Below are 19,556 nucleotides of genomic sequence, written 5' to 3'. Positions count from 1 at the left end.
CATTGGACTATTTCCGAAGAAATTAGACCATAATCTCTAAATCTTGGACAAATGAAGGAACAACGCATTACAGGGGTCTGTCCGGATACAACGTTTACAACCACTTACGTGAAAAAGCGTGTTGTGACTTCCTAGCTCGGCGCTTGTAACACCGCCAATGATGACTGATGAGGGTGTGAACGATTTACGAGTCCCAATCTGGAATAATTTACCTGACAAATCACCTATGACTAAGCGATAGAAATCTATTACGTAAATTCATAGTAACAGGAGAACATTTCCGATTTCTTAAGCATCTAAACAAAAATCCTTTGTTCAGGAGACCTCGGAATGGAGACAGGTGTGCGCGTTCTGATCACTCCACCTTGCCAGTAATTCTCGGCATTGTTGCTGTCGCATTTGCTTTGATCCATTTGTGCAAGGACTTTGCCATGGGAACTAAATTCCAACCAATCCATTCATACTTAACGAAGAAAGTTCCAACTCATTTGCTCTTCACCGATGCATTGCAACCACTGCCCCCACCGCATCAATGAATCTGCTACAACTGACTGTTGCCGTACATACCCATCCCCGCGGAATTCCCAGCAGTTAATGAAAGAGCGCGCGCGCGCTCTCGCTCGCGGGCGCGCGCCTGATCCATGCTGATGCCTGCGCCTGCCTGAGCCTCGGGGAACGGGGAGAAACAGAGCCAGGAGTTGGGCAAGTGGCGGCTGCGCGCTGATCGGCCCCACCTCCTCCCCCTCCCCGCCACCGTCATGGCTCGGGCGGTGTGAGCGCGACTTCTGGTCGGTTGGTGATCGTTAGCGCACGGAGCCTGATGTGAGGAATACCCCTCGCACCAACCACAGGCGAAAGGAAACCAGACCGCGTTTGTTGGGCAGGAAGGGAGAAGGAATTGCCATGCCGGACCAGATCACAGTGTCGGAATTCGTGGCCGAGACGAATGAGGATTATAAATCTCCGACTGCCTCCAGCTTCACCACCAAGATGAGCCAGTGCAGGAACACAGTGGCTGCCTTGGAAGAGGTAAGGTGTAAACCCCCCACCCCCGGCAAACTTCTCCACAAATACTTTCTGCTTGGCTCGGAGCTGATACGTGGCTGCCGGCTTTGCTCTGCCTCGCCACTCCCGGTATCCAGCTCTGCTGGGGAACCCGTGTGGGCAGGTTCCAAGCCCGGCGGCCCAGATTTGGCCCATACGAGTGGCGAGCCGGCTACGAACCATGTTGTCGTTGCATTGACATTGGTTTTGGGAAACCGTGGGGAGAAATATCGAGGGCAAAGTGCAAGTCTTTCTAAAGATGAAGAGAAGGCCTTTTTTAAGAAAAAACCAATACATTAGAAAAGAAGTACAAGACAATCTAATTGGTATTTAAACTGACATTTTTCTTTTGCCTGATATGATGCTCTTAAATTGTCTGAGATTTTCTTTTGCCGGTGTGTAAAATTAAATTGTATGACATGTTTCTTAAAATTGACAGCAATTCACGCGTTTAAATAAATTCCTGACTGTTCCTTTAACCAATCCATATTTTTGAGAGGGTCAGTTCAGCATTACATGGACAGTGTAATGCGTGATTATATATTTCTGCGTATTCTCATTGAAAGAAAAACGTCCTTAAAGTACATTGATTATATTTTAATGGAAGAACGACCCCTCAAGAAACATTTATTTTCGATTTGAGTATTTCACTTTGCTGGTCTGCTGATATACTGTAGATGACTAGTTGTATGATTATGGTGAGGAGAATTATTTACAGTCTAACATTGAAAAACAAACATCTTTGACAGGATAAAACTAACATTTCATTCAAGAAAAAAGACTTAGAATATGTCAAAATCAACACAATTTATGTGCAAAAGTTTATCTATAACTGATATTATCTGTGTCATATCAGTTCATTGCAGTAATGCCTATTCTTATATTTCCAGCATTGCCTTTGTGAGTTGAAAAACACTAGATCATGCCTTTTTTTGATTTTTTTTTCCTAGTTCTGTGGAAAGATCATTAACTTTGCTTGTTTCTTTCCAGGTGTTGCCTTCCAATATTTTCTAGTTTTGTATTTGATTTGGTGGAATCACCTTTCTTAATGTGGTTGTGATTATCAGTTTACAGTGTTTTCTTTCAATTATTAGCAACACAAGCAAAACTTTAAAACATAAGTGTAAATCATCTGTTAACAAAAGTGAAAACTTAATGAGTATCAACACATTTTCCTTTTGTTCTGCAATGTACTGTATCCTTGGAATAGAAGTTGTTAATACAATAGCCTGCTTTCAAAAACATAGCAATAGAGTTTATAAACATCTTCAATTACCTCATTCAGCTGGCTTTTGTAGCTATTAGGCTTGATCAATTCGAATTTCAATGACTACCAATTTTTTTTTGATATGTTTCCCATCCCTTTCGGAATGGCAGGCGGTGACCAGTGGGGTACCGCAGGGTTCAGTGCTGGGACTGCAGCTGTTTACAATAAATATTAATGATTCAGATGAGGGAATTAAAAGTAACATTAGCAAATTTGCCGATGACACAAAGCTGGGTGGCAGTGTGAAATGTGAGGAGGATGTTATGAGAATGCAGGGTGACTTGGACAGGCTGGGTGAGTGGGCAGATGCATGACAGATGCAGTTTAATGTGGATAAATGTGAGTTTATCCACTTTGGTGGTAAGAACGGGAAGGCAGGTTATTATCTAAATGGAGTCAAGTTAGGAAAAGGGGAAGCACAATGAGATCTAGGTGTTCTTGTGCATCAGTCACTGAAAACAATCATGTAAGTACAGCAGGCAGTGAAAAAAGTTAATGGCATGCTGGCCTTCATAACAAGGGGAATTGAGTATAAGAGCAAAGAGGTCATTCTGCAGCTGTACAGGGCCCTGGTGAGACCACACCTGGAGTACTGTGTGCAGTTTTGGTCTCCAAATTTGAGGAAGGACATTCTTGCTATTGAAGGAGTACAGCGTAGGTTCACAAGGTTAGTTCCCAGGTTGGCGGGACTGTCATATGTCGAAAGATTGGAGCGACTGGGCTTGTATACTCTGGAATTTAGAAGGCTGAGAGGGGATCTGATTGAAACATATAAGATTATTAAGGGATTGGACACACTGGAGGCAGGAAGCATGTTCCCGCTGATGGGTGAGTCCAGAACCAGAGGCCACAATTTAAGAATTAGGTGTAGGCCATTTAGAACGGAGTTGAGGAAATATCTTTTTCACCCAGAGACTGTTGGATATATGAAATGCTCTGCCCCAGAAAGCTGTGGAGGCCAAGTCTCTGGATGCTTTCAAAAAAGAGATGGATAGAGCTCTTAAAGATAGTGGAATCAATGGTTATGGGGATAAGGCAGGAACTGGATACTGATAGTGGATGATCAGCCATGATCACAGTGAATGGCTGTGCTGGCTCGAAGGGCCAAATGGCCTACTCCTGCATCTATTGTCTATTTAATAATGGATAACAAATGAGGAGCCAAAGAGGGAAATAGGAGATCTTGGAAATCTGAAATAAGAAAGAAACAGAATGATAGAAATACTCAACAGAACAGGCAGCAGCTACAGAGAGATGGTGTTTCCTGTACCTTGTTATATGTGGTATCATATGGCTCAAGATCTCTTGTCCTGTGAATATCTGACTAGTATTTAGGGTTTAATTTGAATATATCTTGAATTCTATTTGCTTACAGTGAAATAATTTGGATTCATTAAAATTTGGGTTATTTTTTAAAGAGTACTTCAATTCTTTATGTAAGTAGGCATTGCATTTCACTATACTTTAGAACTGTAAGAAAATGCCTTTTTCATTTTGTTGCTTCGTTTTGTATATATTCTTGGATTTATTCAGTAGTACACAGGAAATATGTGTAAGGAAAGAAAATTGATAACATATTTGACAGCTGTTGGTTCACTGTTCACTTTGCAATGACAATTGTTGCTTGCAAAGTTGCAACTTGTTACTCTGCTTTTCTAAATGTTATCTTGCAAATGTCATTGGTGACCTGACAAAGTAGCTAAAGTAGTTAACAAAGTGTGTTATCTGTTGAATTTTTGCAGGGACATGTATTATCATGAATAATATGAAGTGACATATTAGTGAACTCACCATGCAAAATTATGATGGATTAGAGAAATGTTGTAATTAAATATAAATAAATAAGTGGACCAGTGGAAAATATTTTAGTCACTTCTCCACTTTGGATTGCTTTTGGTAGAAAAATTAAAATGATAGTTTTGATCTCATGATCTTTTTGAAAATACAGCAATTACTATCAAGAATAACTATTAACAGCTGCCAATGCCTTTTACTTTAGAGAATATTGGGAATTCTTTGTTCAGTGTGTTACAAATAAAATACAGACAAATAATCGTGTGGTTATGACTCTCAGTTACTGGCCTATTTTTGTAAGCTTGTATGCCATAGCTTTAAAATACTGAGCTGTAATATTGACAATACTGGATAATGAATAAGTGATCTTGGAAATATAAATCATTACTACACCTGTTTTGATACTACACTGCAAATAATGATAAATGCTTTTGCTTTCTGGTGGGCATCTATTCATTCCAATGTGATATTTTTGCAGTTTCTAAAAAGTTTTGTAGAGAATTAACAAGATGGAAAGATTTGCAGTCAGTAGAGTTTTTGATTTATAAATTTGTGTTGAATGTAGTTAAATACCAATAGATATATTTACAGTAGTGAACGAGGAAGATCATTGGTGAGCTCTGAGTACTGTTTGATTATTCACATTGCGCAAAGGGTGAACTTTGGCCAGCTATAGAATTCATACCCTGCCAACTGGATGAAAGATTGCAGCACATTTACAAATATTTTAACACAACATAAGCTAATAGAGCTGAATTTCAGAATTGGAGTACACAAACATATTGCACCTTTACTAGATGTAACAAATAGCTGGCTGATTTGTGCTCCTTGGCCTAGATTTATATTGCATTGTAGAAGAATTAACATAATTAAAATTAATTTTTATAAAATCTTATTTTTGCCTTGCCTCCTGTGGTGTTGCAGATACTTTGTGTTGCTTTTTTTGAAGGGATTTATTGCAGATAGTTTTCTGGGCACAAGCCATTTTAATAATGTTGCTGTAATGTGTTTTGAATTCATTAAAAATATTTGGATATTCAATAGCTTAACAAATAAAGGCTAACATTGCAGATTATCTTAATTTGCAGCATCTGTGGTTCTCTCTTTTCTCTGCTGATAGCTTCACATTACAGTTACCTGTACCTCTTTAGGACCTGATTTCTATTATCCACATGCTTTTAACACTTTCACCTAACTCCATCTTCACTTTTGTAATTAATCTCTCCTGTCCTCATCCTTATCCAGACATTCCAATTTCTCTTTTCCCTCCTCTCCCCGCCAAACTTAACCTCTTTTATCTTCCAATGATTCTTTCATTTTCAGTATTTGGAGCTGACGTGCAGTCTGCCTTCAGGAGGGTGAATCCACGGAAAGCATCCAGCCAGGATGGTGCACCTGGCCGTATACTAAAGACCTGTGCTGACCAATTGGCTGGTGTGTTCTCTGAGTTCTCTAACCTCTCGCTTTAGCAGAGTATGGTACCCACCTGCTTCGAGGAGGATTCAATTATACTGGTGCCCAAGAAGAGCATGGTGACCCACCTCAATGACTATTGCTCAGTTGCATTTACATCCACGGTAATGAAGTGTTTTTAGAGGCTGGTGATGAAACATATCAATTTCTGCCTGAGAAGTGACTTGGATCCACTCCAAGTTGCCTATAGGAGCAACAGGTCCACAGCAGATGCCATCTCATTGGATCTTCACTCAACCCTGGAATATCTGGACAGCAAAGGTGCATACATCAGGATGCTCTTTATCGATTACAGCTCAACATTTAGTACCATTAGCCCATCAAAGTTAATAAACTCCAAGACCTTGGCCTCAAAAATTCCTTGTGCAGTTGAATCTGCTTTTCCTCACTTGTAGACCCATTTCCTCCACGATCTCCATCAGCACAGGTGCACCATAGGGCTGTGTGCTTAGCCCTTTGTTCTACTCACTTTACACCTGTGACTGTGTGGCTAAGCACAGCTTCAATACTGTATTCTACTTTACTGATGACACCACTGTTGGCGGAATCAAAGATGGCGATGAATCACTATACAGGAGGGAAATTGAAAATTTGGCTGTGTGGTGTCATAACAACAATCTCTCACTCAATGTCAGCAAAATCAAGGAACTGGCTGTAGGCTTGAGGAGAGAGAAACCAGATGACTGAGCCAGTCCTCATTAGAGGTAGAGAGGGTTAGCAACTTTTAAGTTCCTGGGTGTTACTATTTCAGAGGATCTGTCCTGTCCTGGAGTCCATAAGTGCAATTGCGAAGAAAGCACGGGAGTGCCTCTACTTCCTTCGGAGAATGCAGGGATTCGGCATGACATCTAAAACTTTGATAAACTTCTATAGGTGTGTAGTGGAGAGCACATTGACTGGCTGCATCACGGCCTGGTATGGAAACACCAAAGCATTTGAGTGGAAGATCCTACAGCAGGTAGTGGATTTCGTCCAATACATCACAGATAATGCCCTACCAACCATTGAACATATCTACATGAAATGCTGTTGTAAGAAAGTGGTATCCATCATCAGAAATCACTACCACCCAGGCCTTGCTCTTGCTGCTGCCATCAGGTAGAAGATATAAGACCCTCAGGACTTACACCACCAGTTTCAAAAACAGCTAGTACCCCACAACTATCATGCCCTGAGCAAAGGGGATAACTTCACTCACTGGCCCATCCATTGAGTTATTCCACACCAATGATCTCACATTAGGGACTCTATACCTTGTTATCTCATGTTCTAATTATTTATTGCAATTTATCTATTTTTGTATTTGTAGTTTGTTGTCTTCTTCATTCTAGTTGAACTTTCATTGATCCTTTTATAGTTAGAATTCTATAGATTTGCTGAGAATGCCTGCAGGACAATTAATCTCAGAGTTGTATATGGTGACATATTTGTTTTGATAATAAATTTACTTTGAACTTTTACCCCTGCCTCCCACACTAACCAGCCTTTTGTTTTATTAAGGTTTTATTATTGTTTAGCCTTTTCATTGAGATAGAGAAAAGATTTAGAGCACACATGCTCTTCACCTCATATTTTTGATATTTATTTAATTATTATTTCTTTCTTTTTGTATTTGCAGTCTGTTGCCTTTTGTACACTGGTTGAGCACCCAAGTTTGTACAGTGTTTCATTGGTTCTGTTAAGGTTATTATTCTATGGATTTATTGAGTATGCCTGCAAGATAATGAATCTCAGGGTTGTATGTGGTAATGTACATGTACAGCTGCAAGAAAAGTTTTGTGAACCCTTTGCAACTACCTGATTTTCTGTATTAATTACTCATAAAATATGGTCTGATCTTTACCCAAGTCACAATAATAGGCAAACACAGTCTGCCTAACCTAATAACATACAAACAATTGTACTTCTTCACGTTAATACTGAGTGCACCATTTAAACAATCGCAGTCTAATTCAAAAATAAGTATGTGAACATCTGGGGTAATGCCTTCTCCAAAAGCTGTTTGGAGTCCAGTGTTCCAATCAATGAAATGAGATCGAAGGTGTGGGTTGCAGAGGTGCCCTGCTATATCTATATCTAGTCAGGTTACTGATATAGCCTGCTCTTCTCAAGAAAGATATGTTTATGTGCACCATGCCTTGATCAAAACAATTTTCTGAAGACCTTCGAAAATTGTACCGATGCATGAAGCTGGAAAAGGCTACAAAATCATTTATAAAGACTTTACTGTGGATATCAGTCTACATTAGTAGAAATTTTCTACAAATGGAGGAAATTCAGTACTGTTACTACTCTCCCTAGAGGTGGGTGTCCTGCAAAGATCACACCAAGAGCACAACGTGCAAAGCTGAAGGAGGTGAAAAAGGATCCAAGGATAACAGCAAAAGACCTGTAGAAATCTCTAGAACTTGCTAGAGTCTCTGTTCATGTGTTCACTATAAGAAAAACACTGAATAAGAATTGTGACATGGAAGCCACAGAGGAAACCACTACTCTCCAAAAAATAACATTGTTACATTTCTCAAGTTTGCAAAAGACCATCTTGATGGGCAATGTACTGTAGACAGATGAGACAAAAGTTGAACTTTTTGGTAGAAATACATATTGCTATGTTTGGAGGAAAAAGGGCACTATACACCACACCAAAACCTTATCCCAACTTAGAAGCATGGTGGAAGGAGCTTCACGGTTTGGGGCTGTTTTGTTGCTTCGGGGCCTGGACAGCTTGCAGTCATTGAGGGAAACAATGAATTCAAAATTGTATCAAGGTATCTTACAGAATGTCAGGGTAGTAGTCTGTTATCTAAAACTTAATAGATGTTGGATGATGCATCAAGACAATGATCTGAAATGTGAGTAAATCAACATCAGAATGGTTTACAAAGAAGAAAACACATGTTTTGGAATGGCCAAGTTGGAGTCCACACCTCAACTCAATTGAGATGCTGTGACATGACCTGAGAAGGGTTGTTCAGGCAAGGTATCCCAGAAATATTGATGAACTGAAACATCTTTGTATGGAGGAATAGTCTAAAATCCCTTCTAATCAGCAGCTACAGGAAATGTTTGGAGGTTATTCCTGCAAAATGAGGTTCTACCAGTTATTAAATAGAATGGTTCACATACTTTTTCCATCCTGGACTGTGAATGAATAAACAATGTGTTTTTGAAAAATTGAGAAAATATTAACTTCAATTGGGGAAATTAATTTGCTATGATTTTTATCGAAGCAGGCTTTAGGAATCGTAAGGCTTATTAGTTCTATTATATTTTTCAACTGGTAATTTCACAAATGCTTATATCTGTACTTTTCTATATTATACCTTAAACCTACCCATTCTGTTTCTTTCAAGCAACATACATAAAAAAATGCTGGTGAATGCAGCAGGCCAGGCAGCATCTCTAGGAAGAGGTACAGTCGACGTTTCGGGCCAAGACCCTTTGTCAGGACTAACTGAAAGAAGAGCTAGTAAGAGATTTGAAAGTGGGAGGGGGGAGATCCAAAATGATAGGAGAAGACAGGAAGGGGAGGGATGGAGCTAAGAGCTGGAAAGTTGATTGACAAAAGGGATTTGAGAGGATCATGGGACAGGAGGCCTAGTGAGAAAGAAAGGGAGAGGGGAGAAGCCCAGAGGATGGGCAAGGAGTATAGTGAGGGGGACAGAGGGAGAAAAAGGAGAGAGAGAGAGAGAAAAAAAAATTTAGTAATAATAAATAGTCATAGTCATACTTTAATGATCCCGGGGGAAATTGGTTTTCGTTTCAGTTGCACCATAAAAAATAAATAGTAATAGAACCATAAATAGTTAAATAGTAATATGTAAATTATGCCAGTAAATTATGAAATAAGTCCAGGACCAGCCTATCGGCTCAGGGTGTCCGACCCTCTAAGGGAGGAGTTGTAAAGTTTGATGGCCACAGGCAGGAATGACTTCCTATGACGCTCTGTGTTTCATCTCGGTGGAATGAGTCTCTGGCTGAATGTACTCCTGTGCCCACCCAGTACATTATGTAGTGGATGGGAGACATTGACCAAGAAGGCATGCAACTTAGACAGCATCCTCTTTTCAGACACAACCGTGAGAGAGTCCAGTTCCATCCCCACAACATCACTGGCCTTACGAATGAGCTTGTTGATTCTTTTGGTGTCTGCTACCCTCAACCTGCTGCCCCAGCACACAACAGCAAACATGATAGCACTGGCCACCACAGACCCGTAGAACATCCTCAGCATCGTCCAGCAGATGTTAAAGGACCTCAGTCTCCTCAGGAAATAGAGACGGCTCTGACCTTTCTTGTAGACAGCCTCAGTGTTCTTTGACCAGTCCAGTTTATTGTCAATTCGTATCCCCAGGTATTTGTAATCCTCCACCATGTCCACACTGACCCCCTGGATGGAAACAGGGGTCAACCGGTACCTTAGCTCTCCTCAGGTCTACCACCAGCTCCTTAGTCTTTTTCACATTAAGCTGCAGATAATTCTGCTCACACCATGTGACAAAGTTTCCTACCATAGCCTCATCTCCCTTGCTGATGCATCCAACTATGGCAGAGTCATCCGAAAACTTCTGAAGATGACAAGACTCTGTTCAGTAGTTGAAGTCCGAGGTGTAAATGGTGAAGAGAAAGGGAGAGAAGACAGTCCCCTGTGGAGCCCCAGTGCTGCTGATCACTCTGTCGGACACACAGTGTTGCAAGCACACGTACTGTGGTCTGCCAGTCAGGTAGTCAAGAATCCATGATACCAGGGAAGCATCCACTTGCATCACTGTCAGCTTCTCCCCCAGCAGAGCAGGGCAGATGGTGTAGAACGCACTGGAGAAGTCAAAAAACATGACCCTGACAGTGCTCGCTGGCTTGTCCAGGTGGGCGTAGACACGGTTCAGCAGGTAGACGATGGCATCCTCAACTCCTAGTCGGGGCTGGTAGGCGAACTGGAGGAGATCTAAGTGTGGCCTGACCATAGGCTGGAGCAGCTTCAGAACAAGTCTCTCCAGGGTCTTCATGATATGGGAGGTCAATGCCACAGGTCTGTAGTCATTGAGGCTGCTGGGGTGCGGCGTCTTGGCACAGGGACGAGGCAGGACGTCTTCCACAGTACAAGAACCCTCTGGAGCCTCAGGCTCAGGTTGAGTACATGGCGAAGTACTCCATATAGCTGAGGGACACAGGCTTTGAGCACCCTGGTACTGACACCATCCAGTCCTGCAGCCTTGCTTGGGTTGAGATGTTTCAGCTGTCTTCTCACCTGTTCAGCTGTGAAGCCCACCGTGGTGGTTTCGTGTAGGGAAGAGGTATAGTCATGAGAGCAGGGTGGGGGACTGTGAGGAGGGGTAGGAGGGGAGAGTGGAATATGTGTTGGGGGCTGACAACAGATGGCTCATGTGGGGGATGGGCAGGGGCCACAATGTCAAATCTGTTAAAGAACAGGTTAAGTTTGTTGGCCCTGTCCACACTGCCTTCAGCTCCTCTGTTGCTATTTTGCCGGAACCCAGTGATGATTCTCATCCCCCTCCAGACCTCTCTCATGTTGTTCTGCTGGAGTTTCCACTCAAGCTTCCTCCTGTACCTGTCTTTAGCCTCCCTGATCCTGGCTTTCAGGTCCCTCTATATTGCCCTCAGCTCCTCCCTATTTCCATCTCTAAACGCCCTCGTTTTAGCATTCAGGATGTCCTTAATGTCCTTTGTCACCCATGGCTTGTTATTTGAATAACAAAGGACAGTTCTTGTTGGAACATGGTGGTCCACACAGAAGTTGATGTAATCAGTGATGCACTCTGTGAGCCCATCAATATCCTCTCCATGAGATTGACAGAGTGCCTGCCAGTCTGTCACCTCAAAACAACCCTGGAGCACCTCATAAGCCTCCTCCGACCATTTTCTCACTGCCCTCGAGTTTGCAGGTTTACGCTTCACCAGGGGCATGTAACAGGGTTTTAGATGCACCAGGTTTTGATCTGACCTTCCCAGTGGGGGGAGGGGAGAGGAGCTGTATGCATCCTTAACGTTAGCGTACATCAGATCCAGACTCCTCTCCCCTCTAGAAATAAATAACGGGTGGGGTACGAAGGGGAGGTGGGGCATTAACGGAAGTTAGAGAAGTCAATGTTCATGTCATCAGGTTGGAGGCTACCCAGACAGAATATAACGTGGTGTTCCTCCAACCTGAGTGTGGCTTCATCTTGACAGAAAGGGAGGCCGTGGATAGACATATCAGAATGGGAATGGGATGTGGAATTAAAATGTGTGGCCACTGTGAGATTCTGCTTTCTCTGGCGGACAGAGCGTAGGTGTTCAGCGAAATGGTCTCTCAGCCTGCATAAGGTCTCGCTAGTATATAGAAGGCCGCATCGGGAACCCCAGACGAAGAATATCACCCCAGCCGACTCACAGGTGAAGTGTCGCCTCACCTGGAAGGACTGTCTGGGGTCCTGAATGGTGGTGAGGGAGGAAGTGTAAGGGCATGTGTAGCACTTTTTCCACTTACAGGGATAAGTGCCAGGAGGGGGATCGGTGGGAAGGGATGGGGGGGATGGACAATGGAGTCGTGTAGGGAACGATCCCTGCGGAAAGCGGGGTGGGGGGAGGGAAAGATATGCTTAGTGGTGGGATAGGGTTCCCCTTGTCCTCACCTGCCATCCCACCAGCCTCTGGGTCCAACATATAATTCTCCGTAACTTCCGCCACCTCCAACAGGAAAAAATGTGTGTCACTTGAAATTCCAGCATCTGCGGATTTCCTCGTGTTTGCATTCTGTTTGTTTGATCTGTTCTATACTTTTGTGGACACTTTGAATGTTCCTTGAAGCTTGCTTTTGCACCCAGCGTTGTTTTATACCAAGCTTTGTACAAAAGCATGAGGCATTGATATTTATTCTAAAGAAATCTTTTCCAAGGGGATAAACAACTGTGAAAATTCATGAATTTTAAATGTTTTGTATTATTGTTAAGTTGACTAAAGTTGTTATAAAGTATGAATTTAGACTTTGAATTACTGTTGCAATTCTTTTAAGCATTGTTTTCTAACTATTAGCTTTATGGGTATAATATTGTATAATTATTAAAATTTTGAACCAAATTTCTTTGTGTGATTTGTTTTTATTTTTTTGCTTGTTCATTTGTAATCATGTAATTGATTTGTCTTTTTTAAAGAAAAGCTTATTATCATAATTTTTGGTGAACAGATTCAGCACAGTGCATTGTTTTACATAACATGCATAAGCCTATATGATAAGTGATGGATGGGATGATAGCTTTGCATAGACCTAGAGATAATTTTTGAACGAGCAAAGGGAAGGTAGAAAAGATATTGATCAAGTTGTTAACTCAAATTAGTATCTTCAGGTCATCATACATGACTGTGTAGTCTTTCCCATTCTGTCAACCCTAATATAGATTAAGTATGTTATGCACAGAATATTTCTTCTGGTGTTTCATTTGGACTGGAGAACTTTGTTTCATTTCCTTATATTGATGGAACTTTTGAGTCAGCACTAGATTTAAAATAATATAAAACAAAATATATTGTTTAAGAATACCACATAATATTCAAAGCAGTCTGTAATCTTTGCTCACAGTATTTACAGTCAGATTTGTTTATAGAATGAATATTAGTCAATGATATAACTAGTATAACTGGACTGTTTGTAAGAAAGTGGATATTCGGGAAGAACCCAGAAGAGTTGAAGTGTGGGTACCAAAATGCAAAAATAATGTTAATTTCATGAGTAGAAAAGAGAATTGTCAACAAAATAAAGGAATGCCTGAACGTAACCATTAACCTTTCACTTGTCATTTCTGTGATTTTTGGAGTGTGTACAAGAATCTGCCTCAAATATCCAAAGACCACTAATAGAAAGCAAATAAAAATTAAAAGAATACACAGGGTTGGGGAAGTGATAAAACTATTTGAGCTGTGGTGCAATAATAGATCAGATTATATCCAAGGGATAGACTTCTTTCTGAGGTGTTGTGTGAATGAGTTCTGCAGCAAAATACAGTAAGTGTTCGTTCAAACATTTTACAAATGCTTTGACATGCATTGTTAGTATATTGAGGGAAATTAAAAAGAAAACCTACCCTTGATAAGAACCCTTGGATGAAAAATGTTCAAATTGTAATTATACTTCTGGCTTTCTCTAACAATAAAAATTTAGAAGAAATCTTTCAGGGCTACTGTGGAAATTGAGCAAGTGTGCTTGTTCCTCCACTTCTGTGAAGTTGCCTCAAAACATGGAACCCATTCAGAACAAATCAAGAGACAATTGAAGATATTTGTGTATGAGCTCAGCAAGCTAAATGACAAATGTGCATTGCAGCTTGAAACCTATTGTCTTGCTTTTTAGGGGAATTTGAGTGGAGCTTGGTTGATGCCATTAGTAAATTATTGCTTTGAAGCAAAAACGTGAACTACTGGAGGAACTCAGCGAGTCAGGCAGCATCTATGGAAGCAAATGTCTAGATAGATAAAGGGTCTCAACCTGAAACATCATCTATCCATTTCCTTCTGGAGATGCTGTCGAACTTACTGATTTTCATTAGAAATTTCTTTTTGTTTCAGATCCTAGCATCTGCAGTATGTTTCATCTCTGAAGTTGTTGTTTGATTCTGCTTCTAAATATTTTGACATTCATACTATTCAGGCATCTATGGAACAGAAGTGGGACACTTTTCCATCTTCTAGGGAAAAGCTTTTGCCCGTAAAGTGATCCTTCAGAAACCTAATGTCTCTGGCTTTCTTTTAACAAATTTGTTAACTTTTTGGTGAATATAGGAGGCAATTTTCAAAATTCCTGCTGAGCACCACTAGCTGTGGGGAAACTTGATCAATTCTGAAGAAAGGTCCTTTGTATTTCCTGCGTTATATTTGTGGTGAATCAAACAAATTGTTTGAAATCAAAGCAGTAAGTTTTACCAGATTTTGTCATACTTGTATATGGTGGAGATGAATGGTGCAGAAGGTTGATAATTAAGTTAGCACTCTGTAACAATTTGAAGGGGTGCTTGAGCCTGAAATTTGTGGTTTGCTAAACATACAATCATTCTTGTTTACAAAAGGCTTTAAATAATTTATGCATGATTCTGTTCATTTATAATCAAAGGACAGCCCAGCAACAAGGCACTGGTAAACATAAAATACTCTGCAGATGCTGGGGTCAAAGCAACACTCACAACACGCTGGAGGAACTCAGCAGGTCGGGCAGCATCCGTGGAAAAGATCAGTCGACGTTTCAGGCCGGAACCTGATAAAGGGTTCCAGCTCGAAACGTCGACTGATCTTTTCCACGGATGCTGCCCGACCTGCTGAGTTCCTCCAGCGTGTTGTGAGTGTAACAAGGCATTGGAATTTTGGGGAGATGATTCACTTTGATTACTTGTGCAAAATCTTGGATATAAGAAGCAATTTTCTGAACTCTTTGTCTTAAACTGTTTGGCTTGAGGGGAAAAAATGAAGGTTGTCAAATCAACATATGAAATTGATGTCTCTGTGAATCTGCATAGTTTTTTTTGTAGCACCAGTATAGTGGAAAAGATAAAACTGGATAAAATTGTCAATCCTTATAGCAGGTGGAAATCTGAAATGTTCTTTTCAGTATTTCAGTTGTCATCAATACCACAAAGGTATGTACATATGTGATGTTTTATTATGATGGATTCTGATTGCCGACATCCACATTTTTGCACTGTAATTTCAAGTTAACAGTGGCTGTATTGGTAATAGCAGGTGTATAGTGGCTTAAGCAATGAATGAAGCTCTGAACATATTGCAGCTTTGAATATTCATGATTTGTTGTCCTTGCCAATTTAGTGGAAATTTGTTGTGTTTATAATAACAAACATTATCTAATATTTAGAGTTAAATCCAAAGTTTCTTCAGATACATAAAGTGTATCTGAGAGGTGAGTGGATATAGGACCGCTGGAAAATAATGTTGGAGAGGTAGTGATGGGGAACAATGAAATAGTGGATGAACTGAATAAGTATTTTGCATCAGTCTTCACTAGCAGTATGGTGGAAGTTCCAGGTGTCAGGGGGCATGAAGTGTATGAAGTTGCCATACCAGAGAGAAGGTTCTTGGGAAACTGAAAGATGATGGTGCGTACCCTAGGGTTTTGAAAGACAGGGCTGAAGAGATTGTGGAGGCATGAGTAATGACCCTTCAAGAACCACTAGATTATGGAAAGGTTCCAGAAGACTGGAAAATTGCAAATGTCACTCCACTGTTCAAGGAGGGAGAGAGACAAAAGAAAGGAAACTATAGGCTAGTTAGTCTGACCTCAGTGGTTGGGAAGATGTTGGATTCAAATTTTAAGGATGAGGTCTCAGGGTACTTGGAGGCACATGATAAAATAGGCTGTAGTCAGCATGGTTCCTCAAGAAAATCTTGCCTGACAAGTCTGTTGGAATTCTTTGAAGAAATAAACAAGCAGGAGAGACAAAGGAGAATTGGTTGAAGTTGTGTTCTTCAATTTTCAGAAGGCCTTTGACAAGTTGCCACAAATCAGGCTGCTTAACAAGCTATGAGCTCATGGTATTACAGGAAAGATTCTAGCATTGATAAAGCAATGGCTGATTGGCAGGAGGCAAAGAGTGGGAATAAAGGGAGCCTTTTCTGACTGGCTGCCAGTGATTAGTTGTGTTCCACAGGGGTCTGTGTGGGTCCAATCCTCTTTAGGTTATATGTCAATGATTTGGATCATTGAATTGATGGCTTTGTTGCAAGTTTTGCAGGTGATATGAAGGTAGGTGGAGATGCAGGTAGTTTTGAGGAAGTAGGCTACTGAAGGACTTGGATTAGGAGAATGAGCAAAAAAGTGGCAGGTGGAGGCAAGGGGAGAAAAAAAACCAGAGGACGTGGGTTAAGGGTGAGGGGGGAAAAGTTTAAAGGGAACATTGGGGGGGCTTCTTCACACAAAGAGTGGTGGGAGTATGGAATGAGCTGCCAGACGAGGTGGTAAATGCGGGTTCTTTTTTAACATTTAAGAATAAATTGGACAAATACATGGATGGGAGGTGTATGGAGGGATATAGTCTGTGTGCAGGTCAGTGGGACTAGGCAGAAAATGGTTCAGCATAGCCAAGAAGGGCCAAAAGGCCTGTTTCTGTGCTGTAGTTTCTATGGAATATAGTATCGGGAAGTGTATGGTCATGCATTTTTGTAGAAGAAATGAAAGGGTTGACTAGTTTACAAATGGAGAGAAAATACAAAATCTGAAGTGCTATGGGACTTGGGAGTCATTGTGCAGGATTCCCTAAAGGTTAATGGTGAGAAAGGCAAATGCAATATTAGCATTAATTTCAAGAGGAGTAAAATATAAAAGCAAGGGTGTAATATTGAAACTTTAAAGCACTGGCGAGGCCTCACTTGGAGTATTGTGAGCAGGTTTGAGACCCTTGTCTTAGAAAGGATGTGCTGAAATTGGAGAGGGTTCAAAGGAGGTTCACAAAAAAGATTCCAGGATTGAATAACTTTTCACATGAAGAGCGTCTGATGGCTCTGGGCTGTATTCAGTAGAATTCAGAAGAATTAGGGGTGACCTCATTGAAACCCATTGAATGGTGAAAGGCCTTGATAGAACGGATGTGGAGAGGATGTTTCTTATTGTGGGAGAATCAAAGACCAGAGTGCACAACCTCAAAATAGAGGGGCACCGTTTTAGGAAAAATTCCATTAGCCAGAGGGTGGTGAATCTGAGGAATTCTTTACCACAAGCAGCTGTGGAGGCCAAGTCTTTATGAATATTTAAGGTAGAGGTTGGTAGATTCTTGGTTGGTCAGGGCATGAAGGGATAATTGGATCAGCCATGAAGAAATGATGGAGCAGACTCGATTGTCCAAATGACCTAATTCTTCTCCTGTATCTTATGGTCTTATTTACCAGATGATACAGTGTCAGATGGGGTCTTGTGGAACCAAAAATAAAAAGAGTAATTCATCTAAATAAATTCTTCTTTGGGTGGAAACTAATATACTCTCCATTAAAAGTGAAAGATTCAGGATGAATGCCAGCAAGTGCTAGAGGTCATTGTTTATTTTGGAAGATGTGTTAGCCTTGAATTGGGGCTACACACTATACCTGATATAATGGCCTGCATTAAATGTTTGTATGAGGCACTGAACTTGGTATTAAAGTAAACAAAGTTAACCTTTTTAAGCTCCCTTGTCAAGATGTTTTTGGTTTACAGAATGTAGCAGGTATGTACAAGGAATTCCTGATGCTTATGCTGATGGGTGAATGAAGCTAGTTATGCTTGTCTATTTAAAAGTTTATTCTGAACATGACTTATTCGTGCAGTAGAATTTTTGTCTTGGAAACAAAATAGTGATTGTGTTTGTTTAGGTTGGAAGGTGCAAATTATTGAATCCATGAGGACTTAATTTTTAAATCAGATGTTTATTGTTTTGTAAGGAGTGACCAAGGTAGGGAATTAGACTAGGTATTAAATCTTAATTGGTTATGATGGTCTTTCATGTTATTTCCTGTTTCTTTGTTTCTTCTTAAATTGAATGATAAACATTAATGATTAAATTTTCCAGTTTCTCTTTCGTCCATAGAAGCAAAATTAGAGTAGCGTTCAAATTGGGCCCCCTGGCCCAGAGCAACCTGTTTTATCCTGAAAGCCTAATGAACGTGGGTTTGTATCACTTTTTCTTTCTTATTCCTTTGGCGTTGGTAGTTTTTTTTTTGCTGCTCATCTCAAAACTGGAGATTTCTGTAACTGGAAATCATAGTTTACTTCTATCAGTTCCTTGAGGCTTGTGGAACACTTGTGAGAATGTGAGTGTAAACTTTGTAACTCCTTCAGTATAATATAGCCTTTAAAGAATAAGATCACAACAAAACTCCAGTAATCCAGTTTCTGATTACAAATTCCAGTAGTTTGGATCTGTCTCGCACATTAGTAGAATGTGAGTAGGTGTGCTAAAGGGGGCATTGAACCGTCATGGCTGGGGTCAGGTCGTGGGCCAGGTGTGCAGTCAAGAATGTGGGTAGGTTTGTAAACAGAGTCAGGGGTCCAAGCTGCTTGTTTGTTTCATCTTCTTTTGACAAGCTGCAGCACACAGGCTGCAATTTCCAGCTTCCTTTAAATCTCTCAAGATTCACTGTAAAATATACTAAACTACTGCAGGTCATGTACAAAAATGGGAGCTACAGTATATCCTCATAGTAATAAGAATCTGATAGTCCCAAGGATGTTGGATTGTCAGAGCTTTACAGTATTGCTATTGTAATGTAGGAGGATATGCCAAGCAGATTGCTTATAGCAAGATCTTACAAGCAGCATTAAGTTCAATGGCTGTATTATCTGTTTTAGTGATATTAGTTGAAATATACGAGGGGTGATTGATAAGTTCGTGGCCTAAGGTAGAAGGAGTCAATTTTAGAAAACCGAGCATTTGTTTTTCAACATAGTCCCTTCCTACATTTACACATTTAGTCCAGCGGTCGTGGAGCATACGGATCCCTTCTTTGTAGAAGTCGGCGTCTTGGACCTCCAGAAAGTGGTCCACAGCAGGGATGATTGATAAGTTTGGGGCCTAAGGTAGAAGGAAATGAGTTATTAACTTCAAACTTTCTGCATAATCACTGAAAGAGTTGAACTGCACGTGCATGTGACGAGAGCTGTATAACTTGTCTCCTTCTACCTTAGGCCACAAACTTATCAATCACCCCTGCTGTGGACCACTTTCTAGAGGTCCAAGACGCCGAATTCTAAAAGAAGGGATCCGTATGCTCCACGACCACTGGACTAAGTGTAAATGTAGGAGGGGACTATGTTGAAAAATAAATGTGCTAGGTTTTCTAAAATTGACTTTTCCTACCTTAGGCCACAAACTTATCAATCACCCCTCATAACTACATACTGCTGATAGAAAGGGAACTTTCCTGTTGATTACACAATAAGATTATGAGAAGTTTAGCATCCACCTAAAGGAAGCAAGACGCTGATGTTAATAACTTGCCTGAAAGCTTTAAT

General features: G+C 40.7%; 1 protein-coding gene across 1 annotated transcript in view; it reads left to right on the top strand.

Moving 5' to 3' along the window:
* The first annotated feature begins 662 nt into the window (after positions 1 to 662).
* The window catches only part of asap2a (ArfGAP with SH3 domain, ankyrin repeat and PH domain 2a), a 257,441-nt gene continuing 238,547 nt past the window's right edge, over positions 663 to 19,556 (top strand). The window contains exon 1 of the mRNA XM_063037946.1: positions 663 to 1,029. Within this exon, the coding sequence (XP_062894016.1) occupies positions 904 to 1,029 (126 nt within the window). The 5' untranslated portion in view covers positions 663 to 903. The remainder of the gene's footprint in view (positions 1,030 to 19,556) is intronic.

The sequence above is a fragment of the Mobula hypostoma genome, chromosome 2, assembly GCF_963921235.1.
Source record: "Mobula hypostoma chromosome 2, sMobHyp1.1, whole genome shotgun sequence".
Classification (NCBI taxonomy): domain Eukaryota; kingdom Metazoa; phylum Chordata; class Chondrichthyes; order Myliobatiformes; family Myliobatidae; genus Mobula; species Mobula hypostoma.
Note: the sequence above shows the minus strand (reverse complement) of the source record. Positions and strands in the feature narration are given on the sequence as shown.